Here is a 15,871-nt window from a genome sequence, read left to right on the forward strand (position 1 = left end):
GTCTGTAACAAAAATATGTCCATGATAGTTGTAGAATTCAACGTCGTTCCAACACTACACAAATCTTAACTCTATTCATGTATTCTCAGATATTCCTTCTTGATTGAATATATGTAAACACAATTTATGTCTTATTTTGATCTATATTACTCAACCTGGGAAAACTGGTATCAATGGATAGAAAATAAAAATAGGCCCCGTTGATTTTCAATTGGGTTAAGGTCTGGGCCAATTCCAGCAGTGGAATAGGATTATCTTGAAACTCAAAAAAAAAAAAAAAAAAGTGTTATTAGCCATCAAACCTCAAAAATGCACTTTTCCCAAAAGGTTTCCACAATTTTGGCCACTGCTGTATCTGATTAATTCAAAAAGCCTCCTCCCCACCCCCCATCTCTAGAACCTCTGAAGAACTTAAAACTTGTTGAGATTGAGGTAGAAAACCGGGTTACCTTTTTTTACAGGGCGGAAGAATGAACCTTTTTATGGAGCCGCCCTGGGTCTTCGGAGAGGGGCGGCATATAAATGGAATAAATAAAAATAAATAAAATAAACTTCGACGTCCTGCGAAAGAATAGGAAGCATTGTCTGAAAAGGCAGCCCTGGGTCATGAGAAAGTGGAAACATCTGACCTCGAAGAGGCAGCCCAGTTGAATGCACTTTGTTTCCAGCTTGAAAAATCCATTCCGGATCAGGATTTTTTTTTCTTTTTTTAAGGATTAATCAAAATCTCCTTGAATCTCCCCCCCCTTATTATTTAGCTATCACAGAGGCTCTTTTATGCCACCTACCTCTTGTTGAATCTCTTAGCAACTAATGGGAGCTATTGTATCTCTGCCAAAAGCTTCTGAATTGCCTTTCTCGCCAAATAAACATGCGAGGAGAAGAGGAAAAAATATTCCTTTTTCTCCCTGGCGTTATGTATCCACCAGTCTATCCATAAATAATGAAACTACTTTCCCTTACAATCTTCTCACCAGGAATAGCTTTTTTAAAAAAATCCTAAACACCCTTGAAATTCTAGGATGCAAAATTGTTGTTTTCTTGACAAACATTCTGTGCAGTGGTGAAATTCAATTGTTTTTTACTACTAGTTCTGTGGGCTTCCCATTTAAGCATCCATCTTCAAATGAGGAAAGCAATTCTGAGTCTTATGAACGTCAGAAGTAGCAGCTGCTTTGCTGGTCAAGTTCTCCATAAAAAAGCAATGTATCCATAGACCCTGACTGCTCTTTAGAAGGCCAGATCCTGAAGATGAAACTCAAATACTTTGGTCACCTAATGAGAAGGACTCACTGGAGAAGAGCCTAATGCTGGGTTAGGGTTACGATTGAGGGCAAGAGAAGAAGGGGACGGCAGAGAATGAGGTGGCTGGATGGAGTCACTGAAGCAGTCAGCGTGAGCTTAACTGGACTCCAGAGGATGGTAGAGGACAGGAAGGCTTGGAGGAACGTTGTCCATGGGGTCACAATTGGTCGGACATGACTTCACAACAACAACTATCCATAGATATTACATTGTTAATTCGCTGCACTCCAAAAAGAAAACTCCCACTCATGCAAGACAAATAGTTTTATTAACATTTACTAGAACTCCTGGTCACATCAAAGTACAAATCATCATCATCATCAACAACATCTGTGGTGCAATTCAAGCCCTTGCTGATACGGTTGTGCTTCATTCCCCCTTCATTCAGAAGGGAGCTTCTGAAGTCCTTGAATGGAAATCATCAAGGCCTTTTTTTTAAAGGCTGCTTCTCCATGCTACCTGGGATCAAAGTGTTACCTGCAAGGAACAGACAAGTCTGTCCTTACAGAAGGACTTCTTTGTTGCTTTGTTCCCTTTTCCTTGGAGAAAGTCAACAGGAACGCTCAGCCTTTCCACCCATCCAAGCTTTGGGAAAACCGATGGAGATCCCAAGATGGCATACCAATAGACCGGATTGTGTGGGAGCAACCAGAAAGCAAAGCTGGTGTCTCCAGCTACTGGTATAGCTTCCATGGTAATAATGATGCAGCAAATGCTTCATCTGGAAGAGAGAGAAAAAACAGTCAGTGATTGGTTGTAGAGGTAAGCATTCAGTTATAACCAGTTGATAAAGGCAGGAAAAGTCTTTGCCTAGGCAGATGACCACCCCATGAGTGGAAGGGCGTCCTAAATAGGATGGACATTCAATGCATGGATGAATGTTCTAAGGAAAGGTACATAAAATCAACTGTCCTCTCCCAAAGACATTCACCCCAATGTTTTTATCTTTCTGGTCGGTCACCACATTAAGAGGTTACAAATCTATTAAGGTTTCCTTCTTTGCTGTCAAGCGTCCATACAGGAAAAGAAAGCATTCATGAGAGTCTCTCTTCCACTTATGGAGATCATTTAGCATGTCCCTGTCCTCCATTTATAGAAAACTAGCTGGTAATCCAGCGTTGCCCGGGTATTTATAGACATTGAAACGTTTGTCTGACAGAGAGCCGTTGAGAGAGGTCTTTCTTCCCCCTGTTTGTTTGTTTGTTTGTTTATTTATTATCAAATTTATATACCACCCTTCTCCCGAAGGATTCAGGGCAGTGTACAGCCAAAGTAAAAAACATAGATAAAAACATTAAAATACAGTTAAAAAGATATAGTTCCCGTGCCCATCATCCCTGCCCTTTCCTTTCCCCCTCCCATGCGCTCCTCTTCCCCACCCTGTCTACGATCCTGGCACTTTGCCAGAAATCCATCAGGCACTTCCCCATTGCTCCACTGGAAGGCGAACGTCACCGCTGCTTTTCCAGAGGAAGCTGCAAAGGAACTGACATCACAAACAATTGCCGCTCTAGTACGCTGCATTCACACTCCTTAATGGCCCAGGCGTTCCAGTTATGCTGGACACACACACACAGACATATACACACACACACACACACCAGGGGTGTCTAACCCCCACAGTATTTGTTTCCAGATAGTAAGTTATCTGTGTACCAAGTCTGGTTGAAATTGCTCAAGGCATTCCAGAGGGATGCTGGAACATACATACACATCACCTTTTTTATATAGATAGATAGCTGGGAGGACCTTGGTTGCAGTATGCAGCCCATCTTCTATCACTCAGGCTTTGTATTAGTCAAAGTAGCATAAGATAGAAGATTCCTCCACAGTCATCTAAAGGTAGAATGGGAAGCATGCCCAAAGTGGGAAAAACTCGAATAATACCACCAATACTCTTGGGATGGATGAGTCACTCTGCTACTCGCGCCATAGGATCAATTTACTTGATCTTAGTAGCCTTTCTCAAAGATGCTTTTTTTCAAGAGGCAACTGGACTTTCTGGTTTTTCTTTGAAGGTGTTTCGCTTCACATCCAAGAAGCTTCTTCAGCTGTGACTGGACGGTGGGGAATGGAAGGATTTATGTCCAGTTGCCTATTGCAAAAAAAGCACTTTTGGGACTACCATGACCTGGATGACTGAGAATCTCCGTAGACACTTAGTAGCCTTTATTATATATGGCTGACCGAGGATACACGGTTCAGAAACTAAAGGTTTCAACCCAGGCTTAGCTTGCCAAAACATGTTTCTAAACAACAGCCACTCCCAGTTAGCTTGGCCTGATAATCAGGCTTTGGAGACAAATATCAACATAGCAGGAACAGCTCATCTGCTGTAGCCACCCTGATCCCCGCCCGTATTAAATTATAGGTGTCAATATTTCCATCGAGCACAATTTGTTCACAGGTGGCAACCTGGATTATTGGTAACGAAAGGACGTGTCACATGACCATTTCAGCCACTCTAATATGAGAAAGGGGGAAAAAAGCTAGCAGGAGATGGTTCTGGATTCCTGTTATCGGGGTCTCTGTTGTCCCTGGAAAAAAAACCTATACAGATTAAATGGAGAGGAGGTGGAAAAGAAAAAAGAGAAAAGAGGAGGAGAGAGAAGAGAGAAAAGGGGAGGGGAGGGGAGGAAAGGAAAGAAAAGGAACGGAAAGGAAGAGAGGAAAGGAAAAGAGAGGAGGGGAGGGGAGGAGAGGAAAGGAAGAGAGGAGAGGAGGGGAGGGGGAGGGGCGAGGAGGAGAGGGGAGGAGAGAATGAAAGATCTGGACCTTTCATCTGAATGAAAGAGCTCACATGATTCATTAAGCCCTAACTTGGTTTGATTAATTTTAGCTTAGCATTTTGCTAAATGTGGTTTGCTCTCAATGCAGCAGTCAACATATACAGTTAAGCAGCTCGTGCTTAATATGAAGTATGAACGCAGTCTAGAGAGAAGGCAAGAGAGGGAAAAAAAGCCTGAATGAAAGAAGGGATGCCCAACAGTTTGCTGCCCAAGTTTAGCAGCAAATTCCAGGATTCCGAAGAACACACAACCTCTTATCTCTGTTGGGGAATAGGAAAGTGGCTTGTCGTTCGTCTATCCATCCGGCAACCCATAATATTCGTCCGCTCCATAATATTAGGAAATGGGAGTAGTGGACAAAAAGGGTGGGGCAGAAGCAGGGACACAGAATGGACAACTGGTTGCAGAGGAGATTTCCAGATCTACAGTTACTGTAACTAAATCTTTGCAACGGTCTATGTGACTCCGCGTGGCATCAGGAAGGGCATCTGGCCTGTAAACGCTCAGCTCCATCTAGTCACCTCAACTCTACCCCGAATTAAGAGATTGCAGCGTCATAAAAAGGGAGTTTTAATCTCTGCAACAAGCAGTTGAGTTTTGTGGCTAGTTAAAGGCATATTTTATTCAGAAGAGCATTTTATGAGATGGCAACGCCCTCAGTGCCCGTGGCGTTCATTTGAATCCAAGCCTCAGGACTGGCAGTTATGCAAAGTGCAGGAGTAGCTGACTCTTGAAGAGCTTCACAAATTGAGCTCACAAGGGAACACGTGCAGCTCACAAACATTAGACTGTCATCTTTAGCCTGTTTTCAAAACTTCTCTTTCGAAATGATCCTCCCGTTCCAACAGAATAACCAGAAGAAAAAACTAATGCTTAACAACTAAGGTGCAATCAAACTATCGGCTTTCAGAGTTTTAAGGAACCCGAGAACGATTCTGGCAATGACTTAATGCAGAGGAGGAAAATATATATGTAAGTTGCTGCTACAGAAATGGTATAAAGGAATTTCATATTCAGCCACCGTAAAGAAATTTAGCTCTGGCTTTGAGAAGGAGGAAACATAAGAGAGAGTCTCGGACCAGCTCCACCTTGGCCTTGCTGTCCTTCAAAAAGGGCAGGGACGTTTTTAAAGATTCTGTTCATATAACCTGCTTAGTCCTCGCTTAGTGAGCACAGTCTGGACCCATGACATAGTCACCAAGTGGAAAACCAGGAGATAAATACATGCCAGTTTCCAAGTGCCTTAAATTTTGATCACATGACCAGGGAATGCTGTGTGAGAACTGGTTGTAAATCACTTTTTGGAGTGCCATTCTAACTATGAATGTTTGCTAAACGAGTGGTTGGTTATTCCAGTATCTGGTTTGTAGGCTTTTATCTTAGTGTGTTAAAGGTAAAGGTTCCCCTCACACATATGTGCTAGTCGTTCCCAACTCTAGGGGGCGGTGCTCATCTCCATTTCAAAGCTGAAGAGCCAGCGCTGTCCGAAGACGTCTCCGTGGTCATGTGGCCGGCATGACTAAACGCCAAAGGTGCATGGAACGTTGTTACCTTCCCACCAAAGGTGGTCCCTATTTTTCTACTTGCATTTTTTACGTGCCTTCGAAATGCTAGGTTGGCAGAAGCTGGGACAAGTAACAGGAGCTCACCCCGTTACGCGGCACTAGGGACTTGAACCGCTGAACTGCAGACCTTTCGATTGACAAGCTCAGCGTCTTAGCCACTGAGCCACCGCTTCCCTTTCCTTAGCGTGTTATGGGAACCTAATTATGGTTGTTTGCATTATAATACCTGTTTGCACACCTGCTGCACACCTGGGGACGGACAACTGTGTCTTGGGCAACAGATCACGGTTAAGCAGCTACAACTTGGCATGAAACACAAGTCAAGAAATAGTTAAGGAAACCTAGCTAACATGCAACTTGATATTAAGAACTGCCAACCCTTTTTTCCTAATTTTTCTGAATCCCTTGATTCTTTCCCAGAGATTCAGCAAAATGTCTGAGGGGAAAAAAGCGTTTAAATCTTGCCCTATATCAAGGTAAAAAAGGTAAAGGTTCCCCTCGCACATATGTGCTAGTCATTCCCGACTTCGTTTCAAAGCCGAAGAGCCAATGCTGTCCGAAGACGTCTCTGTGGTCATGTGGCCGGCATGACTAAACACCAAAGGCGCATGGAACGCAGTTACCTTCCCACCAAAGGTGGTCCCTATTTTTCTACTTGCATTTTTTACGTGCTTTAGAACTGTTAGGTTGGCAGAAACTGGGACAGGTAACGGGAGCTCACCCCCTTACGTGGCACTACGGATTCGAACCGCTGAACTGCCAATCTTTCGATCAGCAAGCTCAGCGTCTTAGCCACTGAGCTACCGTGTCCCCTTTATAACAAGGCAACGGACCGCAAACAAAAGCAGCTTCGAAATCAAGACATTGGCTATTCAGAAGACCTTCTTAATCTGAGCCAAGACGAAAGAGATCTCTGGAAATCACAACTGCAGGAACAAAGAAATCTCACCAACCAAAAAAAGTTTTAAGAGGCCGGAGCATCTCAGAACAATACGTGCATTGTCTACTCTAAAGGGATTTCCCAGGGGAAAATACTAGCTGTCGGGGGGGAGAAAAAAACGGCTCAGCCTTTATTTCAGTTCTAAAAATCCTTCAGCGCCGTCTCAAAAATCTATTCCAAAGCATTGGCTACGGATGTATTTGGCTTGCAGTTTTGGCATTCAGACGGCACCTGCATGACAGACATATAAATTTTATTTCCACCGCGAATGCAAAATCTTTCAAGGGCTCTGTAAACTGAGCTTGAAAATGGACTTTTCCCACGCGTTGCAAAAGTAATTAACGGTTGAACGACAAACTCACAGACGCCTGGGCTGCTGGAAGCAGTATTTGGGAGCTGGGGAAAACTGTCACGGCCGAGCTGAGCTAGAATTTGGAAAAGCAGTTATTAGCAGCCAAGAATATCTGAATAAAGTCCAGTGAGAACACAGGGCAGTGTCATTGCGAAGTAGCGGAGCTTTTGTTTTGTGTTTGTGCTCAGACAGGACTCCATCCTTTGCAGCCAGACAAAAGAAGGCTGTCTTGACACATACACAAAGCAAAGCCAAAATCAAATCTACTGCAGGATAGATTAGTGTAATTTGTAAATCTAGCCACACAATTACTGGAGCGACTGCTCTATCTCTAGCAATAAAAGAATTTGTCTAGGAGCTTGGCTCCACTACAGTATGATCAATTTTTAAGGTGCTCTTGGGACTAAGCTAAAGAGACAAGCTTTTTTTCATGGCACCATTGCCTCTTTGTACCTTCAGCTGGAGCTACACATAGATGTAACGATCTTGTATGTGAGGAACTGACCATGGGAGATTGAGCTCAGAGCCTTGGGAATGGTCAGATAAGAGACAGCATAGCCCTCAGATGGATAATGAGTGGGGCAAAAAGCTCAAAAGGGACCCTCCCTAATTTCTCAAGTGTATAGGGGATGGAGGAGGAGTGGCGTGGTGGCCTAAAGGTGGAACTCTCATCTCACAAGAAGAAGGCTGTGAGTTCAATCCTAGGTACGGGCAGAAGTTTCTCTCTCTGGGCACAATGAGTGATTATTTGCTGTGAACCCTGCATAAGCATCAAGAAGGGCATCCGGCCAGTAAATGCTCAGCTCCTTTCAATTGCCCCAAATCCACCCCGATGCAAGGGATTACAGGGTCATTAAAATTCAAAAAAAGGAGATGGGGAGAATTGTACATTCAGACTTGCAAGGCTCTATTCAAGTACCCTTCCAAAAACGGCAGAATTAGGTCAACTGGACATGTTTTCTGTCTGGTCCACCTGGTAAGGCTGAGAACTGGTTTGCCATCCTTCTCAGTATTAGAATGTACTTTAAAGACCTCTGTAAACAGAAAGGAAGGCGTAAGTGGAGGTTGTGGTTGTGTCCATAGAAAGACACATCACCTAAGAGCCGCTGTGGTGCAGTGGTTAGAATGCATTATTGCAAGTTAATTCTGCTGACTGCCAGCAGTTCCATCCTGACCTGTTCAAGGTTGACGCAGCCTTTCATCCTTCCAAGGTCGGTAAAATGAGGACCCAGATCGTTGGGGGCAATAGGCTGACTCTGTAAACTGCTTAGAGAGGTTTGTAAAGCACTATGAAGCGGTATATAAATCTAAGTGTTATTACTATTTATTAAGGCCAGGCATTATTGATTTCTTCTGGACCTAATGATATTTTCGTTGGTCCAGACATTTAACTTCTGGTGTATTTTTATTGTTGCCCAGATGATTTTAAGTACCATATTTTTTTATTTGTTGCTTTAAGTCAGGGGTCCTCAAATTTGGCAGCTTTAAGTCTTGTGGACTTCAACTCCCAGAATTCTCCAGCCAGCTATTCTGGCTGGAGAATTCTGGGAGTTGAAGTCCACAAGTCTTAAAGCTGCCGAGTTTGAAGACCTCTGCTTTAAGTCTTTCTCTTGACATATGACTGTCCTTCACCCTTAAAATCTAAGCAAAGTTCAAAAGTATCCAAATTCACTTTCCCCCCTACCCAAAAATTCTTTTCTCAGATTTTCTATACTTGTGAACTGGAGAGGTTTCCACCTTAAAACAGCTTTCCTGCGCAAAAAAAAAAAAAAAAAAAAAAAAAAAAGACAGGTGAGTCTTAAGTGGAACTTTCCTGAAGGAAGAGCCTTGGTAGTACAGTGGTCTAAAGCACCCTGTTATTAAGACCAGCTGCCTGCAATTACTGCAGGTTCGAATCTCGCCAGGCTCAAGGTTGACTCAGCCTTCCATCCTTTCTAAGGTAGGTAAAATGAGGACCCAGATTGTGGGGGCAATAAGCTGACTTTGTATAAATATACAAAAGGATGAAGGCTATTGCTTAGCACATTTTAAGCCGCCCTGAGTCTCCAGAGAAGGGCGGCATATAAATCAAATTTTTTAAAAAAAGGAATCTTACCTCTTGTGCTCCATTGTAACCAGTGCTCCTGTGTGTCAGGCCGGTAAGTGTTTCCATGTGCTAACAAAAGCCGTGGGGATGAGGGAATAAGGCACCGTGGTGATACAGTTCCAGGTATCTGAAGTGGGGTCGTAACAGTCCAACGTTTTGCATCTCTGCGTCCCAAAGTAACCCCCTACCACGTACAGCTTGTTTCCCGAAGCCAACGCATGGCAGGACATGCGCTTCGCCGTCATGTCCCCAATACGGGTCCACTGATCCGTTTCACAGTTAAAACGGTAAGCAGACGCGGCGGTGTATTCCGTGTCTCCCCCCATGATAAAAATCTGGCTACCCAAGACAGCCGCTGCCGTGTAACGCCAGGGTTGGGGGCACTCGGCTTTGATAGTCCACCGGTTCTCGGTCGGATCATAGCACTGGACTTTGGACACCATATCCCGGTGAATGCTGGTCCCACCGAAAACGTAAAGCTTGAGCCGGGCGCTTACAACTGCAGCATTGCTGACACCATCCCTGAGGGGAGCAACCATGGTCCACTTATTGACAACGGGATCGTATTTCTCCCCCTGTTTCAGTGAAACCGAAGGAGAAGCAGGAAAGACTCCCGCCACTGCGGTGTGACCGCCCACTACATAGAGGCAGTTCTCGAGCTCGGCTGAACCATGTCCAAACCGAGCGATCAGCATGGGGGCAGCTTTGGACCACTCTTCGTTGACCGTGTCGTAGACCCAGACATCCTTGGATACCCCGTTTTCTGAGCCTCTCCCTCCAGTGATGTAAACTTTGCAGCCAATGGCACACGCGCTGAACTCTTTCCGCGGACTGGGCAGGTCTGATTTAGGGATGATCTCTTTGGCTTTGTGGTCGACTTGGTAGACTTTGTCACACATGAATGTCTGCCCGCCTAAGATGAGCAACGTGTGCCCGGCTTTGCGGGGCTTGGCGCAAGGACTGGTGACTACCCCATCGTTCTGCAAGATTTTTTTCTTGCACCAAAGAGCTTCTCCCATGATTTCCTTGTTCTCCTCCTCTGTGGTGATCAGCTCCTCGTAGGCCATGGCTTCTTTGAGGCATCCAGAAGGCAGCAATGCCAACCGCACGTTCTTTAGAAGCTCCGGGAGAAAGGGCTTCCTTTTGTCCAAGTCGTATTTCACCCAATGGATGACTGCCTTGAAGACTTTCTCCTCGTCCTCAATTTCTAGCTCATCGCTGGAAATCAAGTCCAGCAGCGTATCCTTGGAGAGGTTGTTAAATTCATCAGTCCTGTGGATTGTCTCAAAGTTGACCAAGCACATTCTCCAAGAGAACTCGTAAAGCCTCTTGCACTGGTGAGCGTCCGACAGGACCATCATCCCCAAGCAATTGGAAGGACAAAGGTTCTTCTCAAGAAATTCTGCAGCTGCATCTCGGACGTCATGAAACTGCAACATGTCTCCAGCTTCCAGGAGGGACTCTGCATTCTCCTCGTTGATGATGATCTTGGATGAATAAGCATAGTCCAGCAGCAGCTCCAACACCTCTGGATGGAGGCTGTCGTGGAAATTGACTTCATCCCCTAAGCTCTCGCGAAGGCCATTGCTGAACATGGCTTCAAAATATCTACTGGAAGCAGCTAATACTGCTCGGTGGCACGAAAAGGCTTTGTTCCCCGCAGAGAGTGTAACATCTGTGAACATGCAGTGCTTTCTCATACTATTGAGGTGAGACAAGACACAGTCTGAATGAGAGGCTTTGTGGAACAGCAAGATATTCATTGAGCCGGTGCTGGTCCTGGATTTACGGTTCTCATGGACGCTGACTGACATGACTCCTGGAGCGTGACCTGTGGGAACAAGAAACATCCTTATTTTCAAATAATTGTGGTTGATAAAACCAAACACAGTGGGGTTTAACACTGGGGAGACTCAGAGTGAAATCTAGGGTGACCTTGTGCTTAGTCATAATTCTCAGCCAAGTATACGTACTAGGGGGTTGGACTAGAAGACCTCCAAGGTCCCTTCCAACTCTGTTATTCTATGACTAAAATGGACAGCCATATAAACCTTTTTATCATCTGAAACAATAAAATGCTGTCCCTAAAATCTAAGGAAATATATCCAGGATCACCAATCAGTGGGAATAATAAAGAGACCAGTGTCTTAAAATACCATTGATCATTTCTAACAGCCAGTCAACAGTCGTGCATAATGTAATAACGGATAAAATGAGCTCTTGATCTAATCATGGCCGGAGACTGAATAAAAAACAAGAATAAGATTCAAATTGTGCTTTAAAAAAATGTAAAAATTGCTCCAAGCACTTTCCCAATTCTTCCTCTGCATCTCTTGCTGGATTGACCACCCTGTAAATCAAGATTAGATTATTTGCTGGCGTGCCTTCTCTAGTCTCGCCATTTCTCCTGGATGCCAAATCACAACTTTCTGTCAGCTTCCCTAATCCCATCTCCATTTCCCTTCTCGCCCACAAACGCAACACTGTCCACGTTGCTCTATTCATGTTTGTGCCAAGCAACCCTTACATTTCGAAACAAAAGAAAACAAAATTCAAGGTCCTCACTTAAAGCTTCAGGCCAAACTTCCTTATGTCAACTCACAAAGATTTCCTGACGTGCTCCCGAGTTGACATAGGCAGAGGGATGGGAAATCACGCCTCGCAGCTGCACCGAGGAACTCATACTTCAGTCAAAACAAAACACATCCTAGCCACCCAAAGTCAAGGCCATCTCCATGGAGACCCACAACAGCCAGAGGGAGTGACTTTTTTTTTTTTTAATTTGATTTATATGCCTCCCTTCTCCGGAGACTCAGGGCGGCTTACAATGCGTTAAGCAATAGCCTTCATACTTTTGTATATTTATACAAAGTCAGCTTATTGCCCCGACAAACTGGGTCCTCAATTTACCCACCTTAGAAAGAATGGAAGGCTGAGTCGACCATGAGCCTGGTGAGAATTGAACTCGCAGTAATTGCAGGCAGCTGGATGTTAAATGCTGCCTTAGGAGGCATTAGCCTCCTACGCCACTCAGGCTCCTCAGACTTCTACAACCCGCAAAATTGCTTCGTTGGGGAATGTGATTGGTGACACACCTTGGGGGGAGGAGGCCACAGGGTCAGAAGCAAAGCACAAACCGGGTGAAGTCAGAGTTGGCTTCACTTAGTTCATGCAGACAATGGCGCTCTTAATAAAGAACTGGATTTTTCTTGCTAAATGGCTTAGGGGTCCTGCTTTTATTAGGGCAGTGATGACTAACCATTTTGCCATCGCGTGCCAACTTCTGGTGGGACCGGAAGGCCCGTTTTTCGCTCTCCCCAGCCTCCAGAGCCTTTCTAGGAGTCTAAGGAGGGCGAAAAGGGCCTTCCCCAACCCCCTGGAGGCCCTCCGGAGGCCAGAAACGGCCTGTTTGCCAACTTCCGCCTGTCCTTTAAGGTGGAAAACGGGCATCCCCCACCAACCCCCCGGGGCCCTCCAGAGGCAGGAAACAGCCTGTTTCCCTATATCTGGTGGGCCCAGAAGGCCCGAAAATCAGCTGGCTGGCACGCATATGCACGCCAGAGCTGAGCTCGCGTGCCCACCGATATGGCTACGTGTGCCACCTGTGGGCACGCGTGCCATAGGTTCGTCATCACGGTATTAGGGCATTAGTTGGAACCTTGACATCTGGTTGGTTGAAGCACCTGGTTTTCCATTCACCATCTCCTTGCTGGCTTGTGGTGGTGGTGATTTTTTTTTAATATAAATTTTATATTTTAAAAAATAAATAAGAAAAATATGGAAGAGAGAGCTTCAACCTTAGAAAGCAAAATTTGTGGTGGCTGCCGTCTTCTATGGCTAGCTGTATTCGGGAGATTGGAGGCTGAGAGACTGGATGGGGAAAACCTCTAAAAAGCTGTCCATTATTCTGTTCCCAAGAGAAAGTTCAAATGAACCATGGCATCAATTCGAGCGCTCCAGAACTGCAGACTGAGCCTGTGGTTAGAGCATTTCATGGCTGCAGACTGATCTTCTGTGATTAGAGCAGCCCATGATTGCAGATTGTGTTACCCTGCTTGTTAGTATAATTGATAGCTGATGTTAAAACCCGCATTTGTATGCATTCGAGGCTTATTTTGTAACTCCTATTACACTCAGTAAGGTTTATTTTTTAAGCCAACGTCTACACTGTAGAAGTGGAACAATGAACCAGGAAGCAAAGCATTCCCTTCTGTTTAAATTTTGCTTCTGGGACAAATTACTTAAGCTATTCTTGCTCAGACAATTCTGTTGTTTTGGAGGATCTAGTTGTGTTGTATTACTCACCGAGTTGTTTTAAGGCTTTCAATTAGGACCCATTTGTGGTCCGGGACAGCCAGTAAGGTGGACTCACAAGTTCATAATAAAAATATAGAAAAATAAAGGAAGTTATTTTATATACGTTAACTATATTATATATTCTACATAGGGGTGACATGATAACAGTCGTCCAATATCTCAGGGGCTGCCACAAAGAAGAGGGAGTCAAGCTATTCTCCAAAGCACCTGAAGGCAGGACAGGAGGCAATGGATGGAAACTAATCAAGGAGAGAAGCAACCTAAAACTAAGGAGTAATCTCCAGGCAGTGAGAACAATTAGCCAGTGGAATGACTTACCTCCAAAAGTTGTGAGTGCTCCAATACTGGAGGTTTTTAAGAAGAGATTGGACAACCACTTGTCTAGAATGGTATAGAGGTTGAGATGGTTAACCTATGGCATGCGTGCCACAGGTGGCACGTTGAGCCCTCTCTGTGGTCATGTTAGCCGTTGCCCCAGCTCAACTCTGCCGTGCATGCATGCGCGCCTCCGGCCGGCCAGCTAATTTTTGTGTCTCTGCCGCGCATGCGGGGGGCACATGCGGGAGACATGGGCACATGCATGGGGCGCATGCAGGGAAGTCGCATATGCATGTGCGGGGGTCGTGTCTGTGTGGGGGCGGGGTGCACACCAGGGTGTTGTGCGTGCATGCGCAGGGGGCGGGGCGCACGCACATTGCATTATGGGTATGCGTACACACGCGCTTTGGGCACTTGGCGCCAAAAAGGTTAGCCGTCACTGGTATAGAGTTTCCTGCCTGAGCAGAGGGTTAGAGTAGAAGACCTCCAAGGTGGGTCCCTTCAAACTTTGTTATTCTATTATCTGTGGCCCAAAACAACTTCCTTTCATTCAATGCAGTCCAGGCAAGCCAAAAGGGTGGAGACACCTGAACTAAACTATGGAGGTGAATTGCTTGGAATGTATGAAATCAATCAATGAACGTTACTGGAGTGTTCTTCTGGTTTGATATGTAAAGATTGCATTTATTTCCATATGGTACCAGTCAGGGGTGGGTTCTAAATTTTTTTTACTACGGGTTCTGTAGGCGTGGCTTATTTTGTGGGTGTGGTTTGATTGTCATGTGACAATTCTTTAGGATTTAGCAGAGATACTGGTCTACCAGGCTTTTATCTGCTTGCAGAGCTGAACCGGTCTATTCATTTGTTTTTGGAGGCACCGGTCTACCCATTTGTTTTTGGAGGCACTGGTCTACTCATTTGTTTTTGGAGGCACCAGTCTACTCATTTGTTTTTGGAGGCACTGATCTACTCATTTGTTTTTGGAGGCACCGGTCTACCACCACACTGCCTTTTAACACTGATCAGCTGTAGGGAAGCCCTTTGAAGCCCTGCAACAAGAGTTTAAACAGTTTTTTTCCTTATAGCCCATCAGCTGGGACTCAGGAGGCAGCAATAGATTGGGGGTGGGGCCAAATAAAAGGTAAGAATAATACGGAGGGTGGGGGGACGGGGGGCGGGAGGGCCCAGCTCCCGAACAAAGAGAACCAGTTCGGTGACGTCATATCGTCACCGCTACCGGCTCGGCCGAACCGGGCTGAACCGGGAGGAACCCACCACTGGTATCAGTCTACAAGAACAATCTTGTAACAGCAAATATTTTTCGTAAATTGATTTGTATTTAATTAAATACAAACATAATACTTACAAGTATTATGGGCAATATAGGCAGCCCTAGACTTACAAGCATTTGTTTATCACTGTTCGAAGTTACAACAGCACTGAGAAAAGTAACTTATGACCATTTCCCACATTTATGACCGTTGCAGCATCCCCATGGTCGCATGTTCAGAAGTCAGATGCTTAGTGACTGATTCATATTTATGACGGTCGCAGTGTCCCGAGGTCATGTGATTCCCTTTTGCGACCTTCTGACAAGCAAAGTCAGAATCTGGGGAAGCCAGATTCACTTAACAACCCGTGTTACGAATTTAACAACCGCAGGGATTCGCTTAACAACAGTGGCAAGAGCGGTCGTAAAATGTGGCAAAACATCTCACTTAGCAACATAAACGCTGGGCTCAACTGTGGTCGTAATGAATGGCTAAGAATGTCTGCTGTAGCATCATCTATTGCTATTTTTCCAATCCAACCACAGGTTGCAAACACAGGCCATTTAATCTGGAGACTTTACAGAAGCCCAAAAAGTAAACTTAAAAAAAACAACAACAACGAATAAAAACCTTCCGCATTCCCTCAATTGCCCTATTTTAAAGAGCTGCCTGCATACAGAATCATGTTTCACTGGGTAGAGACAGCAATCTGGGCAGAGAAATGGGCATTATCGTCAGCGGGAGCAGAAGCATGCTGAGCTGGAGTTTTTACTTTGCATTTTATAAATTTTTTACTATCAAATAAATAATTCATTTTACAGTAGACATAAAATGCAGAATTTATTTATAAAAGGTATTGACTGCTTCAACCCCAAGAGGCTCTGGGAAGTGTAGAAAAACATAAAACACAACAAAATAGTGCATAATA

General features: G+C 44.8%; 1 protein-coding gene across 1 annotated transcript; it reads right to left on the reverse strand.

Annotated features, from left to right (window-relative positions):
* Nucleotides 1–1,600: 1,600 nt before the first annotated feature.
* Nucleotides 1,601–10,887, reverse strand: KLHL25 (kelch like family member 25). Its single transcript, XM_070953605.1, has 2 exons — nucleotides 9,047–10,887; nucleotides 1,601–2,026 (listed from the first exon to the last, which is right to left on the reverse strand). Exon 1 carries the CDS (start codon nucleotides 10,885–10,887, stop codon nucleotides 9,082–9,084), a length of 1,806 nt encoding a protein of 601 aa, XP_070809706.1. The 3' UTR covers nucleotides 1,601–2,026; nucleotides 9,047–9,081.
* Nucleotides 10,888–15,871: the final 4,984 nt, after the last annotated feature.

The sequence above is a fragment of the Pituophis catenifer genome, unplaced genomic scaffold (genome assembly GCF_029215685.1).
Source record: "Pituophis catenifer annectens isolate HBS135680 unplaced genomic scaffold, rPitCat1.0.hap2 SCAF_14, whole genome shotgun sequence".
NCBI classification, from domain to species: Eukaryota; Metazoa; Chordata; class Lepidosauria; order Squamata; family Colubridae; genus Pituophis; species Pituophis catenifer.